The 25,880-nt window shown below is 44.0% G+C and overlaps 1 protein-coding gene across 1 annotated transcript; it reads right to left on the reverse strand.

Moving 5' to 3' along the window:
* Positions 1 to 6,060: 6,060 nt before the first annotated feature.
* On the reverse strand, positions 6,061 to 17,813 carry DIPK1C (divergent protein kinase domain 1C). The gene is made up of 4 exons (XM_074897777.1): positions 17,559 to 17,813; positions 11,538 to 12,215; positions 7,890 to 8,054; positions 6,061 to 7,123 (listed from the first exon to the last, which is right to left on the reverse strand). The coding sequence occupies exons 1-4, from the start codon at positions 17,739 to 17,741 to the stop codon at positions 6,908 to 6,910; spliced, it is 1,242 nt and encodes a 413-aa protein (XP_074753878.1). The 5' UTR covers positions 17,742 to 17,813; the 3' UTR covers positions 6,061 to 6,907.
* Between the last annotated feature and the right edge of the window lie 8,067 nt (positions 17,814 to 25,880).

Here is a 25,880-nt window from a genome sequence, read left to right on the forward strand (position 1 = left end):
TTAGGGCCCCAAGAGTGAAGGATCAAAACTTTATAAAAAACACAGGATTATGGATCGTAGCCTCTCAGGGGTTTCAACGTTATGCCATACTTTAATTTATAGATATAATAACACTTTTATTGAGAAAAGCTATTTTTTCTGCTTTTTTGGCTGACATAGGCTGTTACTAATTAGAGCAGATTTCTGCATTTATGTAAATAGTAATTCTAAAAGCTTTTACAAGTTATTCTGTCTAGCCTTCAGGCTGCAGACATCATTACACAGCTCCGCAGTCTACTTGACAGATCCTTAGACGCATACAACAAATGGCTTTGGAGATGTCTGCACTGTATCCCCTGTCCTGCTGTTCTTTTTCATTTGAAAGAACTACAATAGAAGTGGGATTTTTTTTCCCCAATCAATTTATTGATGTTCTCTGATTTTTCAGTAGGGTATCTCTTATTAGCTTCAGTTCTGAGTTCAGTTGTCCTGGATTTTCATTCTTCCAAGCAACTCATTCTTTTCCTCTCTCCATGTTGCTGCCTTTTTCAGCTACTGAAAGCCTAGTAGCCTTTCCCCTGATTTCACTGAGGATCCAGGAAAGTGGCAGCAACTAAGGCTCCTGCAGAGCGACTCTGCTTATTGCTTGGACTCACTGCAGGTCAGCCCCAACTGAGGGATTTCATCATTCATCTGTACAAGGCTTCTGAGAGCATCTGCCAAGATGCTAATCTGATTGTATGCTTCCACAGATACTGGTTATGGGGCTCTTTTACAGTTGGTTGTCCAGATGTGTAAACTGATATTACAACCACAAGGCTCTGATGTTACAGCCTGATACTCATTAAAAGATGCAATTTATCACCTTCCTGCCCATTACATACAACAATATGATCTGTTGAAAGACACTCAACATGGTATGTGGCTTCTTTAATTCTTTCTTTTTTTTTTTTTTTTTCCCCTGAAAACTACATAACATAAACAGGTCAGCTTGGTCTACACTTTTTAACAAATGTAAAAAAAAAAAAAGGTGGAGCCCCTAACTCCTTCAAGTTCACAATTTTATTTTTCACCTGTAGGAAGTGTTTAATTCAATGTTTCTAATCAAAAGAAAACATACCCTCCTCTCTCTTCTCCCCAGTCCCAAATATCTGTTGTTATCTCCAGTGCTTCTTCCAGCAATGTATCTGTATCTGAATGTTCTCAGTGGAGGGGGCACCTGCGAATTCACACTAGGGACTAGTAGTCTCTATATGAAAAATTGTGGCTATAGCAATGACCTGCTATTCTGGGTTAGTGTGCTGGATTTGTGTGGTGACATTTTTTGGTATCAGGGGAGTGGGTACAGCAGTGCCCCCCTGTGAGAAGTTTCTTGAAAGCTCTCCCAGCTCCAAGTCAGACCCACCTCTGGCCAAGGCCTGGCAAATTAGAGATGGTGGCTGCACCTCTGTGATAATTTATTTAAGAAGGGGAACCTGGGAGAGGGGGTGAGACTTTGAGGACGAGTTACAAGAAGGACACCTGTGTGAACATCGAGGTCAGTGAGAGGAAAGAGGAGGGAGGGGGGAGGTGTGCTGGAGCACGAAGCTCCCCTGTATCATGTGGTGAGATGGCAGGGCCACCTCCCTGACACCCATGGAGGTCACCAGAGGAGGAGAGATTTTGCCTGTGGCCTCTGGAGGACCCCTAGGACTCTGAGGGGAGAAGAAACTGCCGCTGTGTGACCCATGACAGAGCATCTCAAGAGGAATGCATCCTGTGGGGGGGACTCATGGTGGAGGACTGTCTCCCGTGGGAGGGATGCCATGTGGAGCAGAGGGAAGACTACAGCGGAGTGCTTCCTCCCACCTTGAAGAAAGAAGCGGCAGGACTGACTGCACCCCCATCTCCTGCCCCCGCACTGCTGGGGAAGGAGGTAGAGATACCAGGAGAAAAACTGAGCCTGGGAAGAAGGGAGGGGTGGGGGAAGGTGTTTTAAGATATGGTAAGTCTTCTCATCGTCTGTGCCATTTTCATTAGTGTTTTGAATTAAAGTCACCATCAAAACACGAGGGAGACCATGTAAATTGTCTGGAGCAAGGAGTTTGCTTTGTTTCACATCACTCCAGTGCAGGACTGTTGCTTGCAGCTGCTTTTGCAGACCATAGAATGCCAAATGGAGAAAAATCTGCATTTTAGAAGTAGTTCTGTGAAAATTTTGAGCAAAGGGTTGAATTTATCTTTCATAAAGATTATGAAGTAGACCTCCAACTCGACTCACCTATTGTAAAATGTGGGAATAGACAGTGTATTTAGATTATCGCAGAGTTGAAAGCACATGCTGCTAACCGAGATGTAAAGAAGGAATAAACAATGACTTAATGCCATTTCTGTTTCACAGAGAGCCATAAATATGGGGAGAAAGTTGCTGAGTAAGGCACTAATGCAGCAAGTGGTAGAAATGAATCAAGAGGTAGTGCCACTTTTATAAGGAGAAAAGGAATCAGGAATAGACTGACCAAGCAGAGATGGGGCTGAGATCAATTGATCAAGGGAACAGCCTTCTTGGATTAAGTGGCCATTCCCAGTGCCAACTGCTATTAGTGAACCTATATAACAGGAGTAATCTTTTATATGGAGAGGATGAACAGCATGAACAGTCTTATGTAGTTTGTGATTTCACAAAGCTGAGATGAACTAGATAACAAACAGAGATGCTGGTAGGCAGGTGCTTTGGAGATACCTGAAAGTGAGAGGAAGCAAGCAGAAACCGCTGCAGCCCAAGTTAACAGCACAACCAGTATGCAAAAATGAAGTGGGAAGCAAAGGTGACTTCAAAAACTATATGTGGACCTCCTCTTTTCTGGATCTGACTGCTGGGGCTAGGTGAAAGTCTCTGCAAAAGATTTTGAGCTCTCATAAAATTTCTCATCTGAATTGGGATGTAAAGTAAACACCAGAAAATGCTGAAGGTACTAACCAGCTTCACTGCGTAGACCAGATAAAACACTGGGTTTTAAATTGCGATTCATTTCAATCTTTGTCTTTTTGGTTTTGCAAAGCAAAAGCTTTTTCAGTATGAATTAACTAAAGTTGAGAAAATAACTTGCAATTTTTTCCGGATAGAAACGGTCAAAATGGAGTATGCTAGATATTTTCAAAGCTGACTTAAAAAAGCATTTTAAATTGAGAGTTTTGGTGTTAAAAAACAAACAAACAAACAAAACGAAACACAGAACTCTTGTAGTGTGTGATATAATTATGGACCATAGTCCAGGAATACATCACTGCCGAATTTCCCAGCTATTGCTGCTGGCTGTTGTATTGGCAACAAATGGTGCCAACAGCCCTGGTTCAACAGCACGCAGGACTCTCAGTCAACACCCGTCTGACCTGGCTGTGCCCTCTGAAGTCTGTGCCAGCTAAGTATCTCTTTATGCCAGAGATATTTTTGGTGGTCAGTACTGCTAAGGCAGTATGAAAAGGGCTTTGTCAGAAGGGAGCACCAGGCCATGTGAGCCTGGTTCTCCTTGTCAAACACCTGGATAGGTATTTCCACCAAAAAATGCAGGTGTAAAATAATACATGCTCAAATGACTGCAGTTTGCACTTGTCTCAAGGTAAATGGCAACTAAACCAGTTTCTTCATTTTCTTTTCTTTCTGTCCCAGAGAGATAAAGGCACAACTACTATTTTATTCTGTTTTGATCACTGCTACCTGTGCTAAATAAATTGGAATATTTCATTTGCTTCACTGGTAGTATTTTTCTCTCCCCTTTCCCAGGTTTGAGTGACCTTACATAGTGCATGGAGGGCAGTGAAGGATCATGCCCTGTGTGACACAGACACTCAGATTCAGCTTGCCTTTCCACTCGCCAGTGAAGGTGTATCAATGCCAGCCAGAGCTGGCTGCATCAGTGATATGCAATCTCACAGCCAAGTGAGCCAAGTACAAATAACCCATTTGTGTTGCTCTTGAGAGGTTTCTGAGGATTATTCTCTGTATCCTGAAAAGAAGAAGTGAAACATAATGACCTGAGAAAGTGTGTGGTGGGGGGAAGCAGGTCCCTGACAGGTGGAGGTGGCTGCAGCCAGGCCCTGGGGGCTTTGGAGAAATCTGTCAAAGGCAGTTTCCCTTCCTAAATCCTGCCAAGGAGAAGGACCTTCGGAGCAGTGACATTCCACCAGAGTTTGGCTGCCACCGGTTTTCATTTTGCTGTGTTTTTTTCCATCTATTTTAAAACTGAAACATCACATCCAACAGAAATTTAACCTGTTTGAAATGCAAACCTGAAAATGGGAAGGGGAGGCCTGCCATGGTGGAGTGTAACACTGCTGCAAAGCACCGAGTGTCTGAGTGATTCTTGCTTTTCCCCAGTGGTGCCCTCTGGACTTGAGAAGGAGGCAAGAATTAATGGGACCAGGGAAACAGGAGAGCGGTAATGTATAAAATCTTCAGGTTCCCCAGCAGCATTTGGGGTATATGCCGAGTCACTCCCAACCTAGCAAGGATCAGGGCCTTCAGTAGGGAGGTCATGTGGGGGACACACGAACCCCGATCACACCACCAGGCTCTGTAGCATCATTTGCACAGTTGGAGAGCTCTGTGTTTTCCCTTCCCAGGGAACCCCACGGATTTGCATCTCTAAGGTTTTGCACCTATCCCCGTGTCTCAGAAGGGTGGATTTTGTTGTGAGGGACTCGCAAGAGCACAAATATAAGCTGGTACTAACAGAATCAGGGGACTTGGAGATAAAAGGCTACCTCAAGACAGGATCATCAATGTAACTGCATGTACATCATTCCTGACAGGCACTCTTGCCTGTAGTTAAAAATCACAGCTTATGAAGGCTGAAGTTTTCCCAAATGATCTGTGCCATATATCCACTGTTCTTTACTATTAGAAAGCCCGTAACATGTCTACCCTGAATTTTCTTTACAACAGTTTAAACTCAGTGCTCATCACATACACCAAGGAATGCTGGACTGGGCAGTTCTATTCTTTTTCTCAGCCTCTTTCTGTTTCTGAAGAGCGTTACCATGCTTCAGTCTCTACTTCCTCAGGCTAAATGCCAGTTTATTCATTCTTACTTCATCAATCATATTTTCACAAAGTGGGCCATATTTTTTACTTCATTTTTCCTCTTTCTCTTTCACCTCTTTTTCCTCATTTTCTCGACCTGGTACTTTGTCTGTCCCCAACCCTTTACCATAATCGGATTCTATCCTTAATTATTTTCTTCTCTATCAATTTCCCAGCTTTGTAACAGGGCTTATTATGGAATTTGGGTTTCTTCTTAGTCCTACTTTTGCAAAGGATGATCTTAAAGTATTGAAACATTTTCTGTCTCCCTGGTTAGAGGACAAGCATGGACTGAGCACAACTTAGTCCGGAGCTCTTAAACTGTAGCTCTGACTTAGCAGCAGTTTGTCTTCAGCACAGCCCCAAGAAAGGCAGCCAACCTTGCCTTCTCTATGAGCTTCTTGAGGGCTTGCATGATTTTAAAAATTGTGATAGTTTATTGCAAGGAATAGAAAAAAAACCTAGCAAAAGTCTGAAAATTTGAGCTAGCTTTGGGTGAGTGTTAAGGTCTCCTAATCAGCTCGCATTTTTCTGGTCACAGGCAGTCTTTAACCACTCCAGAAATAGAAAGTTTATGTATAATTAGTGCTCACAGGCTTCAGGGCCATCATAAGGCTGAGGGATATAAAGACTAAAAAGATTAGGTTGTTGTTACGTCTCTCACATCCACAACCCAGTATTGTCAGTCTTAATATTGAAGAGTCCTTCTGAGCTGAGGGCTGTCATAGGCTGTTGGGTTTTCTGTTTGTGAAATTTTTAATGCCTTCATGCCAAAACAAGCCCAACACTGGGCCTAAACACATGCAATGTCTTCCGAACCTGTATGTTAGATCCTCCAGCCACAGCTACACATTTGAAAGGCAAAGATAATGATTTTAAGTTAATCTAGGTATATTTATTTATGCAACTGATTGCAAGATAATGCATTCTTATTAAAAATTTCCTTTTATTCATTAAAAAAATACTGTGTGAGAAAACTCTGGATCGGGTATTTTTCTGTTCAGCGCAAAGGACAGATTGTTGGCATTCCTGGGTAATTCTGATCTCTGGCAAAGGAGTGCTTCTTATCAAGTGCTCTGATGTACAAGTGCCTGAGGGCTTGTTCACATGGGAAAATTCAGTGGCATTATTCATACCTCTCCACTGCGGGATATGAGTGCCCACATGGGAACTCCACAAGGGTATAATTATTTTGCTCTAGAAAAGTCCTAAGTACCTTCATATAATTTCTCCCCAGAAAGTTAGCTATGGCACAGGTAGTGCAACACACCAGAGAAAATGCATTTGGGGACATCAGAAAGGACTGCTTTGTACAATAGCAACTCTTCTTTCATGTGACCATACGCTTCCCTATTTGAGATTGTTTTTTCAGACAGAGCACTCCGTCCCTACTTTAAGAAAATCTCATTCTACAGAGAAATTCAAAGAAACACCATGCATGTACTTATCCACACCCAATATTAATTACCATATTAGTTTTTCTGCGCTTGCATTTTTCTTCTGTAAATGCATCCTCACTCTGAGCACTGCACTCAGACAGATGCTATCTGAGCAGCCACTACAGCTCTTGGTAAGCAAACGATGTGCTGAATGCTGATGGAGAGGGCTAGCGCTAGCTCATGAAAATAAGCAAGAACAGAATCCAGGTAATGTAAAACAATTTCACACTCGAAAGGATATTAACAGGATGTGCTGCACTTGCAACCATGAATTTCATTTGTACAGGAGAAAAGCAATCTCTGTGCTGTAAATGTAATACAATGGGTAGGAGGGATGGGAGAGAAAGAAAAAAAACACAGACTGCCTCATACACAGCATCCCTTAGCAGTGGCTGGGATGTGGCCTCTGCAGTTCTGCCTTTTGTGTCTACTCTGCCCTTTGCAGCTCTCGCTGAGTGACCCGAAGCAGGTGGTATAACTCGGAGAGAGATCTCAGAGTCCTCTGGTGTCCTGTAGTCTCCCCCTGCCCCGGCTGGGCACACTCCTGCACAGCCTTCTGCAGCTGCAGCTGCAGGGGGAGAGAAACCAAGGGTCCTCTGAGACTTGGGGAAAACCAGCGACGGAATATTTTGTCACAAATTACCTGAGAAAAGGAAAAAGAGCAGATTGTTGTCTTTCAGGAGCTATAACTAATGCCCTGCTGCTTCCCTAGGATTGCAGCAAAATGTCATCTGAATCAAAAATGCCTCAAACCATTCAAAGAGAAAGGTATAGAAAAGGAGCACCCACAAAAGCTACGCTCTGGCTGAGGACCCTCCCTTCTTCTCAGACTGCTCTTGCACTTCTGTATAACCAGTGCTGAGGGTGAGCGGGTGGGAGCAGCAGGCCAAAGGCCACGGAACTACACTCCCCCGCAGCCTCTCTGCTGCGCTAGTGCCTCCCATCAGCCCAAGTCTCAGAGTGAGACATATAAGAGACAGGGTGACACATAAGACACCTCATCCCAGGGCCAATAACCCCATGGACCCTCCTTTCCACTGCATCCATGTACAACGTCTGTAAAGTGGAGAATTGCAGCCACAGCCCCACCACTGCTTGAACATGGACAGCGCTAACTTTGCCCTTAGTGGAGGCAGTAATGCTAATCCCCTGCCCTCACTTCCCTCACTCTCCTACCTGGGGCATTGACATAACAGCTACACAAAAACACGACAATAAACACTAGTGAATATAAAGATGTGTTTGTGTGCCCCAGGACGGGATCTCTGAACAGGACTGGCACTTAGGTGGCCACATTTAAAAACCTGACTGCCTTCATCTTACAGTCTTCCTAGTACATACCATGCATTTTACAGTCAATGTGATTTTAAAAGAAATGGATTCATAAAGCATCCGCTGTGTCTACTCACTTGCAAGTTGTTATTGGCTCTCTGTGCTCCACATTTTCTGTTTTTCAGATTGCATTTTGAAAAGCAATCAAAAAAATTACAGTCTTCGTCTCCTGTGCAGTTCTGTTCAAGGATGTCCCTCATTTTGGGTTCAAAAAATGCCATATCCACATCAATGGCCACCACCTGTGGATCAAAACAGCCCATCAGAACTGGCACAGCACAGCTTGTGGGACAGGGCTGGGCAAGTGTTCTTTGCTGCTTGCTTTTGGAAATGCTGTGCTGAGAGCATCTGCCAGCGGGGAACTGGGATCACAATAAAAGGGCTTTATTTCACTTAACTGAATTGCAGTAATCTTACAAACACCGCTTTTTAAACAAAACCAGTCAATGCTTACGACACCAGGAAAGGGAAAATTATTTGTGGACAATATGCATTCCTGGTGGCAACTGGATTGATTTGCCTTAATCTGAGAGTATCCAACTTGAAGATTGATCTGCTTGTTAGCTTATGCAGATGGCACCTCCACTTTTTAATTATATGATGGTGCAAAATTATCCACAGGCCAGACAGTATCATTTCAAATTCACCATTCAGACTAAACCCCCGACTTTATCACTGTGGAGAAGGCCCTGCACCTGGTACAGCTCCTGCAAAGCTGCCATCACATATAGTGGGTTCAGGTCTGTCCAGCTGTAGCAAGACATCCCTGAGGTTGCTGAAAGTCTTTGGCTTTGCCCAGTCCCGTTTGCTATGGCTTGACTCATTTATTGTGCATGGTTCTTGTTATGCTTGTCCAGAAATTGGTCCATAGCAGAGTCCAGACAGCAGTAGGTCTCAGCAGAAAAAGCAAGGACTGAAGGAGTCAATCAATTTGCTCGCCCTGACACAAAGCTTGCAAAATAGTGAATACACAGCACAAAGAGGTATGCAGACCTGTTGTCCATGACAGGTTGGGAGTGAAGGCTGTAGTCTCAGTTTCTGCCAGTGTCACTCCACCCATGGATACTCCACTTGAAAAAACCACAGCAATGAACAGGGAAAGACAGGAAGCCAGAAATGGGATGGCAGCTGCTTGACATGAGACAGCGAGTGACCACAGCGAACACAGCCTGCCTTCCGCGCTGCGGCTGCAGCATCAGTGTATGTTCAGAGCTGCACTTAACACTTGACAGTCAGGGTCAGAGACTCTCTCCTCTGCAGCAGCTGACACACATTTTCCTGGAGGGAAACATCTGGGACCTGGGCAAAGCAGAGTTACTTGGCCTCAAACGAAAGTCTCATTTTTAAGATTCGACCTCCCAGATAACAGGGGAAGCTGAACTGTATGGCTGGAGCAGCAGCTCAGTCAACTCCAGCAACTAAAGGTGTCTGCTCTGGTAGAAGACAAAATAAACCTTCCACAAGCAAAAGAAAGAACACAGTCTAATCTTCATTTTATTCTACTCCTTTTTCCCCAGGGAAAAATCTTAAAGAGATGAGCCATAGCTTAAAAACTCAGGTATTTTGAAGCTTTTTGGAGAGCCTGATAATGATGACGTAGCCTAAGGAACTGCACACGTTTGGACAGGCAAATTTGTTTTCTCTTCTTCTTTACTTCCTTAAGCTTTCTGCAGTTTTGCTGTTCACTTTTTTGGAGAAGAGACAGTGGAAGTGGTGCAGGGTTTCCCCAGCCCTAGGGTTGCAGCACCAGCTCCCAGGTGGGGTTTCTGCCAGCACTGAGCACCTTTGACAATTTATCTGAGCAAATGTTCTTCTAGGAAAAACAGCCGTGGTTCCCAAACGTGTGGCTGCCAAAGGGCTCAGTGGTTTCACTGAAGTTCATCTATTACAAAAATGTGTGGGCATCCAGCCAGGCCCTGTGAAGACAGATCTAGGTGACATTCTACCTATAAACAGCTACTATTTGGTGGGGTTTGTTAGGATTGTAAAGGATGGTGAGGGTATCTAAGGAAATGCAGGAAGGACCCAGCTTGGCTCCTGACCAGATTTAAAGTCGTTTAAGGTGCTGTAGCCTTTCTAGTTCTCTCAGACATGATGATAAAATAAGGACCTGTCCCAGGGCACTGTATATTCACCTAGACCTCCTTTCAACTCTGCCCCTTATATAGCTCCATGGTGGCTTAAAATACCCCTGGCTGATCTACCAGGCAGTGATCTCCCTGCTCCGTGCTGCATGTGAAGGCTGGAGTGAGGGCTGGAGGCTTATCCCCACCATTTCAAAATAATCCTCAAAGTAAAACTGTTGCACTCCCGGCACATTTTTGTGGGCATTAGCAGTCTTGTTACTGGGATGAGGAATGGTGGTACTATTATGGGAGGTTGTTATTAGCCTATACAGGGTACAAGAAAGAAATAAGTGAAAAGGTTGCTTAAAGCAAACACGAGGGACAAAAAAGAGGCTGCCTTGCCATGTCCCCATTCTGGAATTGGTTGGTAAAACCACCTAGAGTTTCTGCTTCTCATTCTCTTTCTTTCCTCACCGATCAGCTCTCTCTGTCCCATCCCCCTTACTGCCCCGCAGCTTTCTGACTGTGTGTATGTCTCAGCCCAGTGGGGTGGGATTCAAACGGGAGATACCAACGAGCAGTAAGTAATGTACGACAATTGCCTTGAGGATTCCCTGCCATCCCTCACTTTGACTAAATACTGGTACGCTTGTTTTAAGTTTCTTGCTGTAGCTGCTCAACCATTCCCTGTTCAGCTGCTGTATTGCACCTGAATAAACAATGGAAGGGAAGGGAAGGGTGAAGGGGAAGCACTCTAATTGCTCTTAATGGCTATATGTTTAGGCAATGGTTGTCTAGTACTCTGAAGATGCAAGTGTTATATTAACACTGGCTGAGTACTGAAAATAGCATTAAAGTCCCTGAAAATGCTCTATATTCACTCGGAGTGCAGAAACCCCACTGACGTCACTGCAAATTGTGAGCCTGGTTCAAACACTTACTCACCGCACTGTGCCTCCAGTCTCTACACACAATTCCCACCAAAACCAGTGGAATTTCTGTCCGAAGAATGAATGCAAGACACATGCAGCAATGTGATGCTGAGCTACATCACTACCTAGAAAACACACATAGCTATTCAGGTCTAAGCTGAGTTACAATGAAAAGTCAAAGAGTAACAGTAGCAGGGAGTTTCATGTCGCTGTCCCTGGATCACTTCCAGACCTGATAAACTGAACACTAAGATGCAAAAACGAGTGTTTGGATGTGGGGAGTTCCTCTTGTGTCAGGCAAGAGAATTCAGGCTTAGCTTTCAAATTCAAAGACTTTTTCCTTTCAGCATCAGTACCAGAAATAGTTGCCATGACTCAAATTACAGCTTCATTTACAGCTTTTGGGATCTCCTTGCCTTCAGGAGGTATCCCTCACCACATCCAAGAGACCCTGTCGGTACCAGTGCCTTTAAGGAGGTGAAACAAATCAGAACCGAGCAAGCAGCTCTCAAAACAAGCAGCAGGATTTAGTGCTCTGAAACATGGCTACACGTATTACAAAGAGGAAAAGCAGTAGAGAATCTCGCCTGTCACCTATAAATGCATTGGTTTTGCAAAAACTTGGCCAAAAGCTGTACAAGGAGGGAAGTGTCTTTTTTACACAGCCACTTTCAGATTAGAATTTGACCTCAAATTGCTGCAACACCACCCTAAAGACCCAACTTACCGTGAGATCATGCCTGATAGCGAAGTTTTCTGGTTTGATGTCACACAGGTGAAGTCGGTGAGAGAAATCATTATCAAAATGCTGTACCATGTCCAGAAAGCTGAGTGCAATGTCAATGATGGCTCTCACCCTGCTTCTGTGGCCAGCAAGGGAGGGACCGACCATGCTTTCCAAGGGAAAAAGAGTTTTGTGCCAGGCATGTCCAGCTGTGAGATACTCCACAGCATAAAAGTGTCCACAAGTGCCAATAATTCGTAGCACGTGTTTGCTGAAGTCCTGCAGCAAACTGAAGTAGATATATTCTTCTTGCTGGATCAAGGACCACATGCTGGCCACCTGTGCTTTCCAACGTGGCCCCTTCTTCCTTGTCCACAGGGGCCCCATGGTATTGTTAGAAAGCTCTAGCCCCAGGACATTTTTGACCTCCAAGGCTACCATCAGCAGAAGCTCTGTTTCAGGAATATCCTGTGTTTCCACCTCCTCTAGCATAGTGAGATGCTGGTAGCTGGAGAACATTTCCTTTTTGGATTTCAGGATGATGGGCTGGCCTCTCCAGTCAGCCTGGATGACCTTCTTACCTCTGTCATAGTAAAGGCAGTGTTTGTACACCAGCTTCTGTGCCACACACAGATCTTCACAGAGGTCACCAGTCAGGGCTCCACTGCTGTAGTCGAGACACTGGAGTGAAAGAGCAGAATATTCACAGCAGGACCATACGTACCACTTAGAAAAAAGGCAAAGAATCAGCAACAGTCCTAAGCTCGAGAGGCTTGTGGCAGTTGTGGTACTGCAAGCACACACCTTCTACAGCTGTTGGATGATTCAATGGTTTTTCAGAAGTCTCTAGAGACCTCTTACTAGTAGGAGGTTTGCTTCAAAACAGGGATTCTTGGGATAGTAAAGGACAGGCTTTTGAGGGGCAAAAAAATGGACTAGATGACCTGCTACTCTTAAGTTTCTGCCTTATATGAATTCAGTGAGACAAGCTTTGAACACACTTGGCTGCGCTACATGAGCTTCTGGGCTGCAACACTTTAAGGCACAGGAGACAACTTCCACTATAATGCAAGACTTCTCAGGAAGGTTCAACACAGCATAACTGAGACAACTCCACTTAAACTACAGGAAAATCCCTGGGTAGCTGGATTGCTGGGAGATCCTGCAGCCCTGCATGTTTCAACCATGCCCTGAACGAAGCTCTAAGAACCTACTTCTGCACTACCAGGAAACACAGAGGTTGCACTCAATGCCTCTTGAACCAAGAACTTTCAGAGTTTTTAATATGTAAATGCTGTAGCACAAAATTACTTTTTCAGGTTTCACATGTAATTATCAGAAGTGACATTTTAATATGAATTGCTTAAATGCATTTTTTTTTAATTGGAAAAAAAAATCAGCTGGTGGAAACATGGGAACTGCTGCTTGATAGTTAAGCGGTCCCTGCAAATTCTTACAAGAACTGCAAGGATTCCCTCACCATCCCTTCCTTCAACCCATAATTGTTTCCATACCATAATTTCCAGAAGTGTAGGCAGTTGATATACTCCTATGGGCATTCAGAAGTGCAGCTGCAGGGACCGCTTTGGGCAAATCAGTAGAGGGGATGCTCAGAGGTTTCCAGTGAAAGGGGAATAAACTGTGGTGGTGGAGAAAGCCAAACATCTGGGAGGCGGCTTGTCAGTGTTAGCCTTCTTCATTGCTTTCTGGCATTTGAACCCTCATTTAAACAAGTTGGCAGCTCCCCCTGCATGTGGACTACTTGCAATGGCTGCCTGACCCCCACCTCATTTGTGACTTGCTGTTACACACATAAGAAACATGATGATAAAGTGATGTGTTTTCTTAGGACAATCTCTAAGGTGTGCACCAGAAGAATACGTTCTGATGCCAGGCAAGGTTCAGAGTCAAGCCTTAAACAACACACTGGGGAATGGGTGCAGGATTAAGTCCAAAATCCAGGAATGGTGATAAATTAACTAAAACAGCTCTCTGAGGTCAGTTCAGACAGGCATAAAATTTATTTATACTCTGATGTTCTCAGAGCCCAAATGAGAACATTCAGTACCACCAAGGAGAGCCAGGTAGGCAAACTCTGGCATGAATGTCCTGACCTTGAGTCCAGGGGGATGTACATGTGTGAAACACACACATCTGCATCCACATCCACATTAGGATGGTCAAGCAGACTCAGTGGGCTGTCTGCAGACTTCAGAACACGCCGATCAATGTTCTTGCTTTTGAAAATCTACTCCTATGAATGTAATATAAATTTATTTCCCCTTTTTAAGTATGAAATGTAATTTTCTTACAGAAGTAGTTTAGCAGTTCTTACCATCTGGAACTCTAAGAAATTTAGAGAGAAGATTACAAACAGAAGGAATTTTGGGAGTCTTTGGAATGTAAGTATAACCACATTTAAAATCATTGTTCTCCTGTGAAGAGGACCCCAACCTAACACTTCTTCTGTTATAGTAAGAGAATACAGGACTTAGTCCTGTAATTAGGTCCACATGGGTGAACACTTGCCGCTGTGGACAATTTTACTTTTCACTCTTAGAGGGTCTATATGCATGGACCTCTTGCATCTAGAAGAAGACATGCCCACAAGACCTGCAGTCAGACATGTGAACATGCAGCTTATTTTCTTGTGTTGTCATGACATCATTCTTAATGGCACTAATGAGAAAAAGTAGTTGTGGAAAAAACAGTCTCACATTTCCCAGACATAGGACATGAGTCATTTCTGAACCTGGTTGCTGTTTAGGACTTGTCTGCTGTTCCAGTTGAACCCATAAATCTTTGATTATTAACCTAGTATCTGACAAACAGTCTCTGAATCGGATTCTTACACAGAACTTGTGCAGTGTTTTGCAAACTGGGATCTGTGAAAGGAGTTCCTGGTCTCACTGCGATGAAATACAGATCAGCCTTCCAGAAGTAACAGTCTCTGCTGGTCACCAAATGCAAGCAAGGATTTCAGAAAGGTTTCCTCAAATAAGCAATCAAGTTTGAGCAATTCTCAAGGTGTCTCTCTACTCACAGAACGTAGTGAGTTGTGAGTGGCTTTAAAAATCTTGTTTCCTGTTCATCATAACCTAGAAGGTCAGCAAAGCCAGACTGCACCTTCACATCCTCACTAGCCACCCCCCTTACTCCAACTTTTAGTGGTTTATGTTTCGCCATAAGCATAGTGCACTAGGTAAGCTTAGCTCCCCAGCCCTCTCACTATAATACTTCCTTTTTCAGTCCCTGGATATTTTTGTGTTTTTATTTCCTCCCTGTTTCTCCTCTCCATTTTCTCCTCTGCCAAACTTAGAAGCACAGACTTCAGAACTGAATGTTGTTGTGCAGTGCCGCAAAGACAGCCAACAGCCCTTCCCTAATTCACCTTTTTGAGACTTTCGGAGATTATGTCAGCCTTTCAGGCACAGTCTGCACTGGTAGTTCATGTTGAAGCAATTATTTGACCCTTTCGTCCTTTCAAAGTCATACAGTTTTACAAGACAGTCTTCTGTTGGCATGGCTTGTACACTTGTGCTCCCCAGTGTCCTAGCTTGCATTTTACTGGATTAAAACACATTTTGGTAGACTGCAAACATTTAACCAGGTGATTCACATTACCCTGCACTGAAAAGATGGTCTGTTTATTATTTACCAATCCAGGAACCTTTGCACTAACTGCAAAGTTTACCATACAAGATTTTATATCATCATGATGACTGCTGATCAATTCCCCGAATAAATCTTCCAGAAATGGTCCTCGACGCTGCCATCCCTGTCTTAATCACTGCATTTTGAGATCTGTCAATGAGACAGTTTTAAATCTACCTAACAAGGGCCTTTTGAATGCCACTCAGTGCCAGATTTTTTAAACTAAAATATGAAAGTGATACTAAGCCAAAAGCCTTATAGAAATGCAGCTATACTACACAAAAGTGCAAACACAAGCATGGTTTGGACTTGCTCATCTGTTTTTGCTTAAAATTTCCTACATAATTTTTAATATCCTTAGCACACTTATCAAGATGTTAAAAAATCTGGCTTTAAATTCATGTAAAAGTTTAAATTAATGTAAACCCCGCTAAGGATTTATATAAATTTAAATAACTTTTGCTGCACCACCATCACTTCTGTGTGGATCAGGTCTGAGACTGAGTCCTGCCTTGTTATCAAGTACTTCTCCTGTGTAAATGAAATACTGAGCAAGATTCTGGAAGGCATCAAAATTAACTGATTTCTCCAGAGAAAACAGAAATTGATTGCTATGATTTAGTGTGTTCAGTGTAAATGAAGGTGACACCAGCGTTAGAAAAGAGTAAGTGGTTTTTTGGAAGTTAAAGTTGCTCTCTGCAAAACGCCCAGTGCTACTTCAGCCTTCCCAGAGCGGTACACATCTGCACAGATGTACATTTTACTCGGAAGAAGGAAAGAAACCTTCAGAAATACTATCGCAAGGGTATATACAACCATGAAATTTTCACCCACTTACTTAAAATAGCTCATCTTATCTCCTGCTGAAAATATGACCGATGACTAGTAAAACAGTTTTTCTTGGAAGTTGAATTTCGCTTAATAAAAGCCGTGAGACTCAAGCTATCAGATGATTTCGTAGATCATTTGCACCATCTATAACTGTGACATCCATGCCGTGCTCAGAAGGTGTATAAAGACTTATTTCAGGGCTGGGGAAGGTGAGCTTATTTTCTAATCATTCCACCAGAAGGACGATCCCTTTCTAACATGGTCTGAGAAACCTGTTGCTTGCAAACCGTAAGGATACTGTTGAAGACTCACCTATGGAAACAGATGAGCACAGCAATCTCAGTGACTCTTCCTCTGGAAGGAGGGTCTGAAACTGAGCTATCACACAGTGATAGAGACAAATTCCCAAGCTTGCGCCTGAAATCTGATCCCTGCCAGGGCTTTTGAAGTCATGCCTAACGCTCTCCAAACTGAAGAACAGCAACAAGTCTCTGTCCATCTGTTTACTGGCGAGTGTGATGGCAAGGGCCTGGACCTCCCTGAGCTTGGCTGCTCCTTGCACCTCCACACCTCCGCGCTCTTACCAGCCACGGAAGGGGTGGGCAGGATTCATTCTTTCAGCTGCAATCCCCGGATCAGCTCTACTTCAAGCTGACTGCTGGGGTAAAGAAACTGCACCTCAATGCCACAGGCTGGTGGGAGCACCGTCTATAGTTTCTCTTCTTTTATGATACAGAATTTAGGGGAAATCTATGATTACGAGATTGCTTGCTGCAGTAATAGATTATTGAAATTCCATCAGGATTCCTCCATTCCTACCTAACCATTGGCACTACAAATACCTTAATTAAGAAGCAAAATTAAACTCAAATCATTAACTCAAGATGCTCCTCCTCTCGAAGTGTTTCCTAGAAAATTCTGTTTATTTTTATTATTTTCCTTTTAAAGGGAGATTTTAACGAATATTCTCAAACCCTTTCTTGAATTTTGAATAACCACATCTTAAATGCCAGCTCCCGCCAGATGTACAGGAGGCGTTACAAGCTGCGTGGCATTTCTGAAAGACGACTTTTGTCCAAACATCTCTTCGACTAAAAAAAAAACCCCAACCCTAAACCAAACACCACAAAACCCGGAGGGAGGCTCCCACCCCCCACCCCCCGGCTTCGCAGCGTGCGGGCTGCCCAGCTGCCCTTTCCGAGGCGCCCGGGAAGCGCCCCCCCGGCCCGCTGCCTGCACCTGCCCTCGCCCCGGGAAGGCAGGCGGGCAGGCAGAGAGGCAGGCGGGCAGCCTCCCGCCCTCCCGCCCTCCCGCCTTCCCTCCCGGGCAGGGCCGGGGCCAGCGGCAGCCCCCCCCGGGCGGGCGCGGCGGGGACGCGCCGGTGATGCGGCAGCTCCGGCGGGACGGAGCCGGGCAGGAGCGCCCCGGCGGCGGGGGCGAAGGGCGGTGCGGGGCTGGTGGCGGCCCTGGCGGGCTCCCGGTGCCTCAACCTGCCGGGCAGCCCCCGGGGGATGCCCCGCGTCCCGCCGGGGCACGTACCAGCCTCGCCAGGATCCGGCGGCTTTTCTCGTCGGTGCAGCGCTCGGAGAAGACGCTCCTGTGGAGGAGGAACAGCAGGGCGCTCACCACCATCCAGCAGGCAGCCCAGAGGAGGAGGAGCACCAGGGTGCATCGCCGCCAGATTTTGAGCCGCAGCCGCGTTAAGCCCGGGATGCCCCTCATCGTCGCGCCCGGGCTGGCCTCGGGCGGCCGCTTCAGCCGCTGCGGCCCCGAGCGAGCGGCGGCGGCCGGGGGCTCCGCGCTCCCCCCCCCGCAGGCTTGTCCCGCTCCCCGCCGGCGCCCATCGCCGAAGCCCCGCCGCCTCCCACCCCCGGCCCCCCCGCGGCCGGGCTGCCCGCCGCGGCCCCGGCCCCGCTCCCGCCCCTGCCGGCCGCCTCCCCGGGCCGGGGCTGCCCTGAGAGCGCCCCGAGCGCCCCTTTTGAATTTAAGCCACGTAGTTCCGCCGGCTTTTGTCTGCTCTCCCCTGTGCCAAGCGGCCCCTGCAGTCACTTGGCGGCTCCTGCCCGCGCCCCCCCTTCTCTCCCTCCCTCCTTCCTCCTCGGAGTTTCTCACCCGAGAATAAAAGGGGTTTTGAAGGGTGACGGAGGCTGCCGGGGGAACCCCCCGCCACCCATGCGGCTGCCCGACACTTTGAAAGAAGCAGCCTGGAGATGGACGGTTCCTTATGATGAAAGCTTCGCCTCCTGTCCAATGCGGGGGGTGTGTGTGTGTGTATGTGTGTAAGAAAAAAAAAAAAAAAAAAAAAAGTTGTTTCTTCTGGAGTGACTTCTCCAGATTTATCCGCCCGGGGCTAAAGGGGGAAGAGAGAGAAGGCACTCAGGTGCCCTTTCACTAAGGCAGCCCCCGGGCCCCCCCGTGGTGGGTTACCCCTTGACTGTCCGGCCGCTCGCAGAGCCCCCCCGGCTGGCTCCTGCCCCGCGCCCCGGCGCCCTCGGCTGCCAGCGGGGAAAACCAGCGGGGCGGCCCCTGGACACCTTCCCCGCACAGGGCAGGGTGTCCTGGGGCCAGGGGTGCTGGGGGGATAAACGGCCTCCCAGCCCCCTGGCAGAGTGACTATCTGTGCCTGTGCCTCGTCTGAGGAGGACTCGGCTCCGTGCGACGGGCTCTGATACATTGGACTTTGTTAACGTTTCTAAGGGGCCAAAGACCCAGATTTTTGTTCCTGCGCAGCAAGGAGGACCCTGGCGGCCTTTCCTCAGTCCAAGTGCAGATGTTGACTGTCTTTGTTTACACCGCCGCGTTCACTTTTTCTCCCTTGACTTCCACTTGATAACATCTCACCATCACAGTTTTCAATGGGAAAATTCATATTCTAAAGTACAGCCCAACATAATAAGGGTGTCTGATTCAGGTTTACTACCAGATATGACAAAAAAGGATCAGATTAATTTTCTTTCCCTCGTGTGGAGGGCTACCTGGGGCTACTTGCAATCCCGTAGCAGGAAGATGAATTGCAATTAATGAAAGCACTCAGAGGGTAAATTACTTACCCAAATGAGTAAGAATAGCAGAATCTCGCCCATGGATGGAGAACTGCAGAATAATTCAATAGACTTATTTTAATGTGCATCTTGTGTAAGTTGCTCTGGTGCACATTCTGTTAGTAAATTTATTTAAGGTTAAAAAGGGAAATTTCACTGTTGGAGAGCTGGGTTCAGGGATAGATGTCCTGTACCATCATGTCCAATGTAATGAAAAATATCTCCCTGTAGAAGTCATTAAAAAGACATGTCTATCGACATGATCGAACTTTACCTCTCAGAACAGCGAGGGGAAGAGCACAGCTGCAGCAAACTTGCTGCTATCCACACCTTCTTCATGGTCCATACAGTTCTCTCCTGCATGGCAGAGCAGAGCTTGGAATACAGCTTCAAAGTAGATGACTATGTCAGAAAAGAAAATGGAAAGAGAAAAATATTGCTGAAAGTACTATAGCTTTCTAGAGACTGGCACTGGGGAAGGGAATGCAAGAAGAGCAAAACCACTCTCGCCTCTAAGGAGTCTCAGAAGCAGAATCATTATCACTAGCCACGTCTTCTATTGTCAGTGTGTTTTGCTCTCTCTCCCTGCCATCTCATTTATTGACCTGCTGCGGCTGTCTTTGGCCATCCTTTTTACGTTTACTTACACACACACACACACACGGATCCTTTTACTGAGAGGAAGCTTCCTATTGATGCACTGGTGATACAATCTGTTTCTTGGGAGCATAGCAAGCAGGACAGACCGAGTGGGCAACTAGGAGCTGAAAACTTTTAATTCTATTTCTCGGTCTGACACCAAGTACTTTCAGAAGCTGTCTCTGACTAGTTTTGGGTGTTCATTTGGAAATTCCTAGGACAATAACTGGGGAAGGGCAAGAGGGAGAGCTGCTTTGCCGTTCCTCTGCAGGCGGCTTGAACACAGCCAACCATCACCAACCAGCTGCTGCTGCTGCCACCTAGGAGGAAAAAATGCAGATCTGCCATACCGATGTCTGGGACAATCCTGAGACGGAGAGAGATGCGTCCCACATTGAAAAGGGACGCAGATGGTGAGGGAAACAGAGTTTTTCCCTACCACTTGGTCCTAAACTGTCTGGGTAATAGAATAGTTTGGGCACTACCAAAGCGTTATTTTTTTAAAGTGTGGACCTTGACTTCTCTGTGTGTCAGCATTCCCCAAAGGATGTTATGTATTATTATTTTATGTCCATGAAATTCTGTATATATACATATATATATAATAAATGGAAACGGTTGTTGAAAGGGCCAGTCCTGTCCCCATTTTCACCCCAGCCATATTCCTCCACTGCTTCCTTGAAAGTTGGATAAGGGTAGTTAGCACTGCAGGCAGCACCTGTAGGTTTCTGAGTGCACTTTTTATTTCCTCCCAAGGTACCAGTTAAAATTCACTGGATTTTGGGATGTATAAGGAGCCCACATCCTTCCCTTTGTTTTGGGAGCAGCTGGTACACATAGCAATTTTTCTACCTTTAATATACAGGTGTCTGCTGCTTTCAAATTATGGAATGAGAAGAAATCGACTAAGAAAAAATATTTTAAAATATAGTTTTAATAAATTTTGAAATAGTTTTAATAAAAAATAAAAGTACAAGGTGAAAGGAATCTAATGAAGCAAATGCAAGTTGCTTGACACTCACACTAGATTGTTTGCCAGTTTGATGTTATGGTAAATCCCACAGAAGGCATTTTCAGGGAATAAAGCCCTGTCTTCCCAAAAGATTTCAGTATAGCGTTCAGACAAGGGATAGGGTTTCTATCTAGTTGTTCAGTCTCTGAACTTTCAGAGATCCCACTGACTTCAGTGGGAGTGGAAAGCTGGACAAGTCTGGTAAAAATGTATATGTGTGCGTACACATACCTTCATGTATGCACCTGTATACATGCACACATATACAGAGACATCTTCAGAACAGATAAAGAATTGACCCAGAAAATTTGGATTCAGTAAAAAATAAAAGCCCAGGTTCTTTAGGATCGGGGGGTTCGGCCCCTAATAATGTCTTGCTAGCTGAAAAATTCAAATTTAGTTTTAGACTTCCCTAAACTTCAAGGTTCTCTAGACTGTTAGTTCAGAGTTAATTCTAGTCCAACCTCTGTAAAATATGTATCTAGGTGTCTCTCTGTTCCATAGCAATTTTCCTTTGAAAAAAACCTCTGCATCAGAGAAACTTCGATTCCTGCATATATTAAAATGTAACTATTTCACATTGCATTCCTATATTCCTAAAGGAAACTATATACCTATTTTCATTTTAAGTGAGAATTAAGATTGATGGAAAATAATTAGTAAAACCTGAATTAAAGCAAGCAACATCAGTGGCAGTAAAAATAATCCTGGACTAACTCTGTTAGTTCCTAACCAATTAAATTGCTTCAGCATCTGAATTACTGTTTAGAACATGATGACAGCATCAGGTTGTCTCCTCTTCATCTCTACGCTGGGCACATCACGTCATTGCGCATCACTGGTGACAGTTTGGAGCTGGAATAAGCGCAGGCATCGGTGGTCAGGAACGAGATGCCTTGGCACAGGCAGGTGGAGGAGCTCGGCATAGCGTCCACCTCTGCTGTCTACCTACGTGTGGGCTTGACAGCTCCTCAGGCCAGAACCGTGAGGAGTCCTCAGCCTGAGGAGCTGCTGAGCCCACACATTTCTCATTGCCTTCAGATACAAACTGCGTTGCATGGGCTCAAGTTGTACTAGGCTGTTAATTCTTATTTTCCTAATTACTTAATTCGTTATAAGAGTTTAAAGAAAAAAAAAATCAGTCATTAAGAACTACCTTGGCACGCAAGATAATGAAATGTAAAACTAGTTCATTAGGAATTACTGTTCTGTTTGATTGATTTCATCACCTTTGTCATTAGGACTAGGTTGTCTATGGAAATAGGGTACATTTCTGCTAATCTTTCACAGGGCACACATGAATCTCCTGTTTTCCTACTAGAGGCTCACGAAACTTTCAAGTGCTGTTCAAATCTACCTTGAAAATATTTTTTAACCTATATATTTCTTTCTGATTTCCTGTGGCAAAATGGAAACACTGAAAAACATCACAAGGTTTGACATAGGTTTGAACATGTCCTTTAGGCAGTGAAATTCCCCTGCAGAGTACCGAGACTACCAGAGGAATCCAAATGTATTTTCTCATTTATGTCATTAATCAAAAAGAATATGCTGCAAACTACTCACGGAAGTTTTATTGCATCAGTGTGCAGCGAGTTTATTGGGTCACATTGCAAACCAGAAGCAGAAAAATGGCACAATATAAAATACAGATTATAGCTTTGTGGACAAGGGAAAAGCCTAGAGTAATTCACTGATTTAAACAAGAGAAAGTGTTTAGAGAGAAGAAGCTTTCCCATGTATATGTGCATATATATATATATATATAAAATAAAGAATTTGTAATATATTTTGTCCTCTTTTAACTTGCAGCAGATATTTCTGAGGCTCATGTAAGCCAAAGATATTGATTTTCTTCTTCCCTTTTACCACTTTCTAGATTCCACACTGCAAATTTTAATTGTCCTGCTCTTCTCATATACCCCCTTCCAAATGATCTCTTTATTAACTTCATGCCAACTTTTCCCTCTCATCTGGAAACAGTATCATCTGGAGAAGCCAGTGAGATACCTTGGCAATGACTGTGACAGGTTGCGGTTTACTTGTAATTCTTTGGATTGGATGGAACAATCAAGATGTAGAAATATTCTGGATTTTTTGTCCACGTATCAAAAATAATGCCCAACACAGCATCGCTTATTGCTTCTCTGCTGCATTCTTTGTCTATTCGTGCTACCAGTCACCAACAGGAAAAAATAGCTTAAGTAGCTGTAAAATGGAGCTTAATCAGTTTATAAGTGGAAACGTAAACAGGGTTGTCTTTGCCTGGGATTGGATTCAGTGACTTGAGAACAATTTTTCTAGCCTAAAAGGGTGCTTTCCAATGGAATCTGCTACTGTGTGGTGTGCTGTATGTCTGTTTGCAGCGTGTGAAAGGAAGAACAAAGAAGGGAATATGCTGCAATCCTTTTCCAGTCTTGCTATATACAGTTTCTATTCTTCACACCATGTTCAGGCCAAGTGATCTCATTATATCAATACTGAATCTGGCTCTTTGTAGCTTCCCTTTATGAGAGTCTGAAGCAATTCCAGAAATATTTTGAAGTTGTACTAAAGAAAGAAAAAGAAACACGATCTAATAAGCTATTTCCCTGTAGCTTCTTGCATTGTGCTGTTATTTACATGAGTGATCTGAAGTAATTTAAACAGGCAGATTATTTTACACAATATACATATGGCATTCACAGGGCTGCAATCAGTTAGACATGTGGTAGCTCAAAAGAGTAAGAGTTAAGTGACATCTTTTCTAATCCAATGACTAGAATATACACTGCAGTGTATTGATTAAGTTTCTTGGATACTGTCAGAAAAGTTACCAAGTTGTCATATAGATTAAAATCAGACTAGCTCTATTGCTGTAGGCTCTCTGAAATTAGTTTATGCTAAGAATTTGCACCAGGCTGATTTTAAATTTATTTCACTGGCAGACTGATCTAGGATAGCCAAGGCACACCCACTTGAATCTTTTTATGCCATGGATTTTAAAATGCAGCCCAGGTGTTTCCAGAGGTCTGCTTATGCTCTGTTACTCGAAGAGAAATGGAAAGCAAATAACTAATTCTTGAAGATGGAAAAGGCATCTCCATTGTAGGCACCAGTGACCACCAAGTGGATACTTTCGATATTGCACATGAAAGGTTTTGTAAACTATAAACAGACTTTCCAAAGAGAACCTGTGCTGCTTTTCTCCATTCACATAAGCAAATCTGAATTTATAGCATTTTTCTGATTGTTCTGCTTTGTTCTTTTGGCTCAAGGGCTGTGTACTGTAGTCCTCTGTGTTTAAAAATCAAATTAAATGTAGCCATCACAATCAATAGATCATAGCTCATTTACAGGTGGGTACATCCATTTCTTGATTTGTCTTCTAAAAATCCAAATCTGAAATTAAAAAAAAAAAAAAAAAAAAAGGATTTAGCAGAACCATGGATGACTTTCAGTATCAGTTCTGTACAACTTAATTACTTTCAGTTATTTCCTTGAAGCTGCAGTCTCATTGTGAATGATAAATGGATGGACATAGAGCAAACTGCAAAACGATCCATTAGTGATGTTCAATATTCTATCACTCTTTGCAAGTAATTACTTTTTTTTTAAGTAACGTTAGTTTGCACACATCCAAAGTGATATGACATTTGTTTAGGGAAAAGTAGACAATTTAGTTGCTGTTCTGCTTACAACAATTTGCTCATAATTATATCAAGGTTAAACACCCATTAGTGCGACTGACTCCCCTGTGTTACTCCCGAGGAAGAAATCTGAATGTGGGATCCTGTGATGCAGCGGCGCCGCTGCTCTATGATGTTCCTCCCGTTACACAGAAGCATCCTCCAGCAACCTGAGTGGTTCTGGTGGCCAGGCCCGTTTCTGAGGAGATCATTGTTACACAGGCATCAATAGCCAATATAATAAACAAGAAGTGGCACGGCGCTGCCTCCTGCTTCGAACAGTTGTTTGGCTGAGAAGCTCAGAAGTGGAGTTCTGCAGTTTCTTCCACAGGCACAATTTTTGTACCTTCATTGCAATGCACTTCTTCACACAAAAAGGACAGAGAGGAGAACTTGCTTCTCATCAAAGCCAAGCTGGTGTGTACGGTTTAGTCAGTAGATGGGTCTTTCAGGAGATGTAACATTCCTCTCAGTTGCTTGCTGCACTATTTTAAAATCTGGCATTGAGTCAGCTCTTCCTACCAGCCCACATTGGTTTTTGTGAGCTGTCTTTTTATGAGAAACTAAATTGATTGAGAAATACTTTATAAGGCAATAACACATCTTTTGAACAAACTGAATTTGTTATGGGCTGGAGCCAATGGCCGCTGCAGTTAGTGGGAGTTATCCCATGGTTTTCAGTTGACTTTGGCAGTGTATCTTTCAGCTCTAAGGGTGTGTAATTGCAAAAATCCCCGCTTAAGTTAGCTACACAGTTTTCCCTATCTACACTTGTGCAATGGATAACCAAAATTTTGTCCTTTTTCTTAAAAGCAGAAAGTCATAAAAGCTTGAAAAATTACTTTTTGTAATGAAGCTTTTGCTACAGAACTTCTTATAATTAACTTGGCATTACTTTTCTTATTTTTTTCTGAACTGACATGTTTTCCTTGTCTTCTGTTTTCAGTCATTTTTCTTCAGTACAATCCCATTCCCTTTCCTACGTACATTTTCTCCTTATTCTTTGATGATTTACCCCTTCTATCCTTCTTAACCCCTAATTATCTACCACCAATAGCATCTGTCAGTCATCTCTCTCCTCAGAAGACAATGTGTTGTAGAAGGAGCCCCTTTCACATCCTTAGCAAAAGGCTTCTTCTGAAAAAAAAAAAAAAAAAAAAAAGAAAGAGGCCTCAATTCTGACCCAATATCAGTGTAATTACTTTTGATTTACACTATTTACACTAAGGTACATAAAAGAAGGAATACACAGAGATGCTATTATTAGACAATATTTAATATTCCTTGTTCTTGCAACTCCCTGTTTCCTGCATATTGTACTTTCAGCCCATGCCATACAGATGCACACACATATGTTCTTACCAAAAGAACTTAGCAAGTCTCCCAAAATGAAAAACAGGGATTGCATTATTCTGGATGTGATCCTCAGTCTGGGAAGAGGGGAGATCCACCAAAGGATGGAGAAAGGAATCACGGTGAAACCACAACAAACACTGAAGAG

Source organism: Athene noctua, chromosome 2 (assembly GCF_965140245.1).
Source record: "Athene noctua chromosome 2, bAthNoc1.hap1.1, whole genome shotgun sequence".
Lineage (NCBI taxonomy): Eukaryota > Metazoa > Chordata > Aves > Strigiformes > Strigidae > Athene > Athene noctua.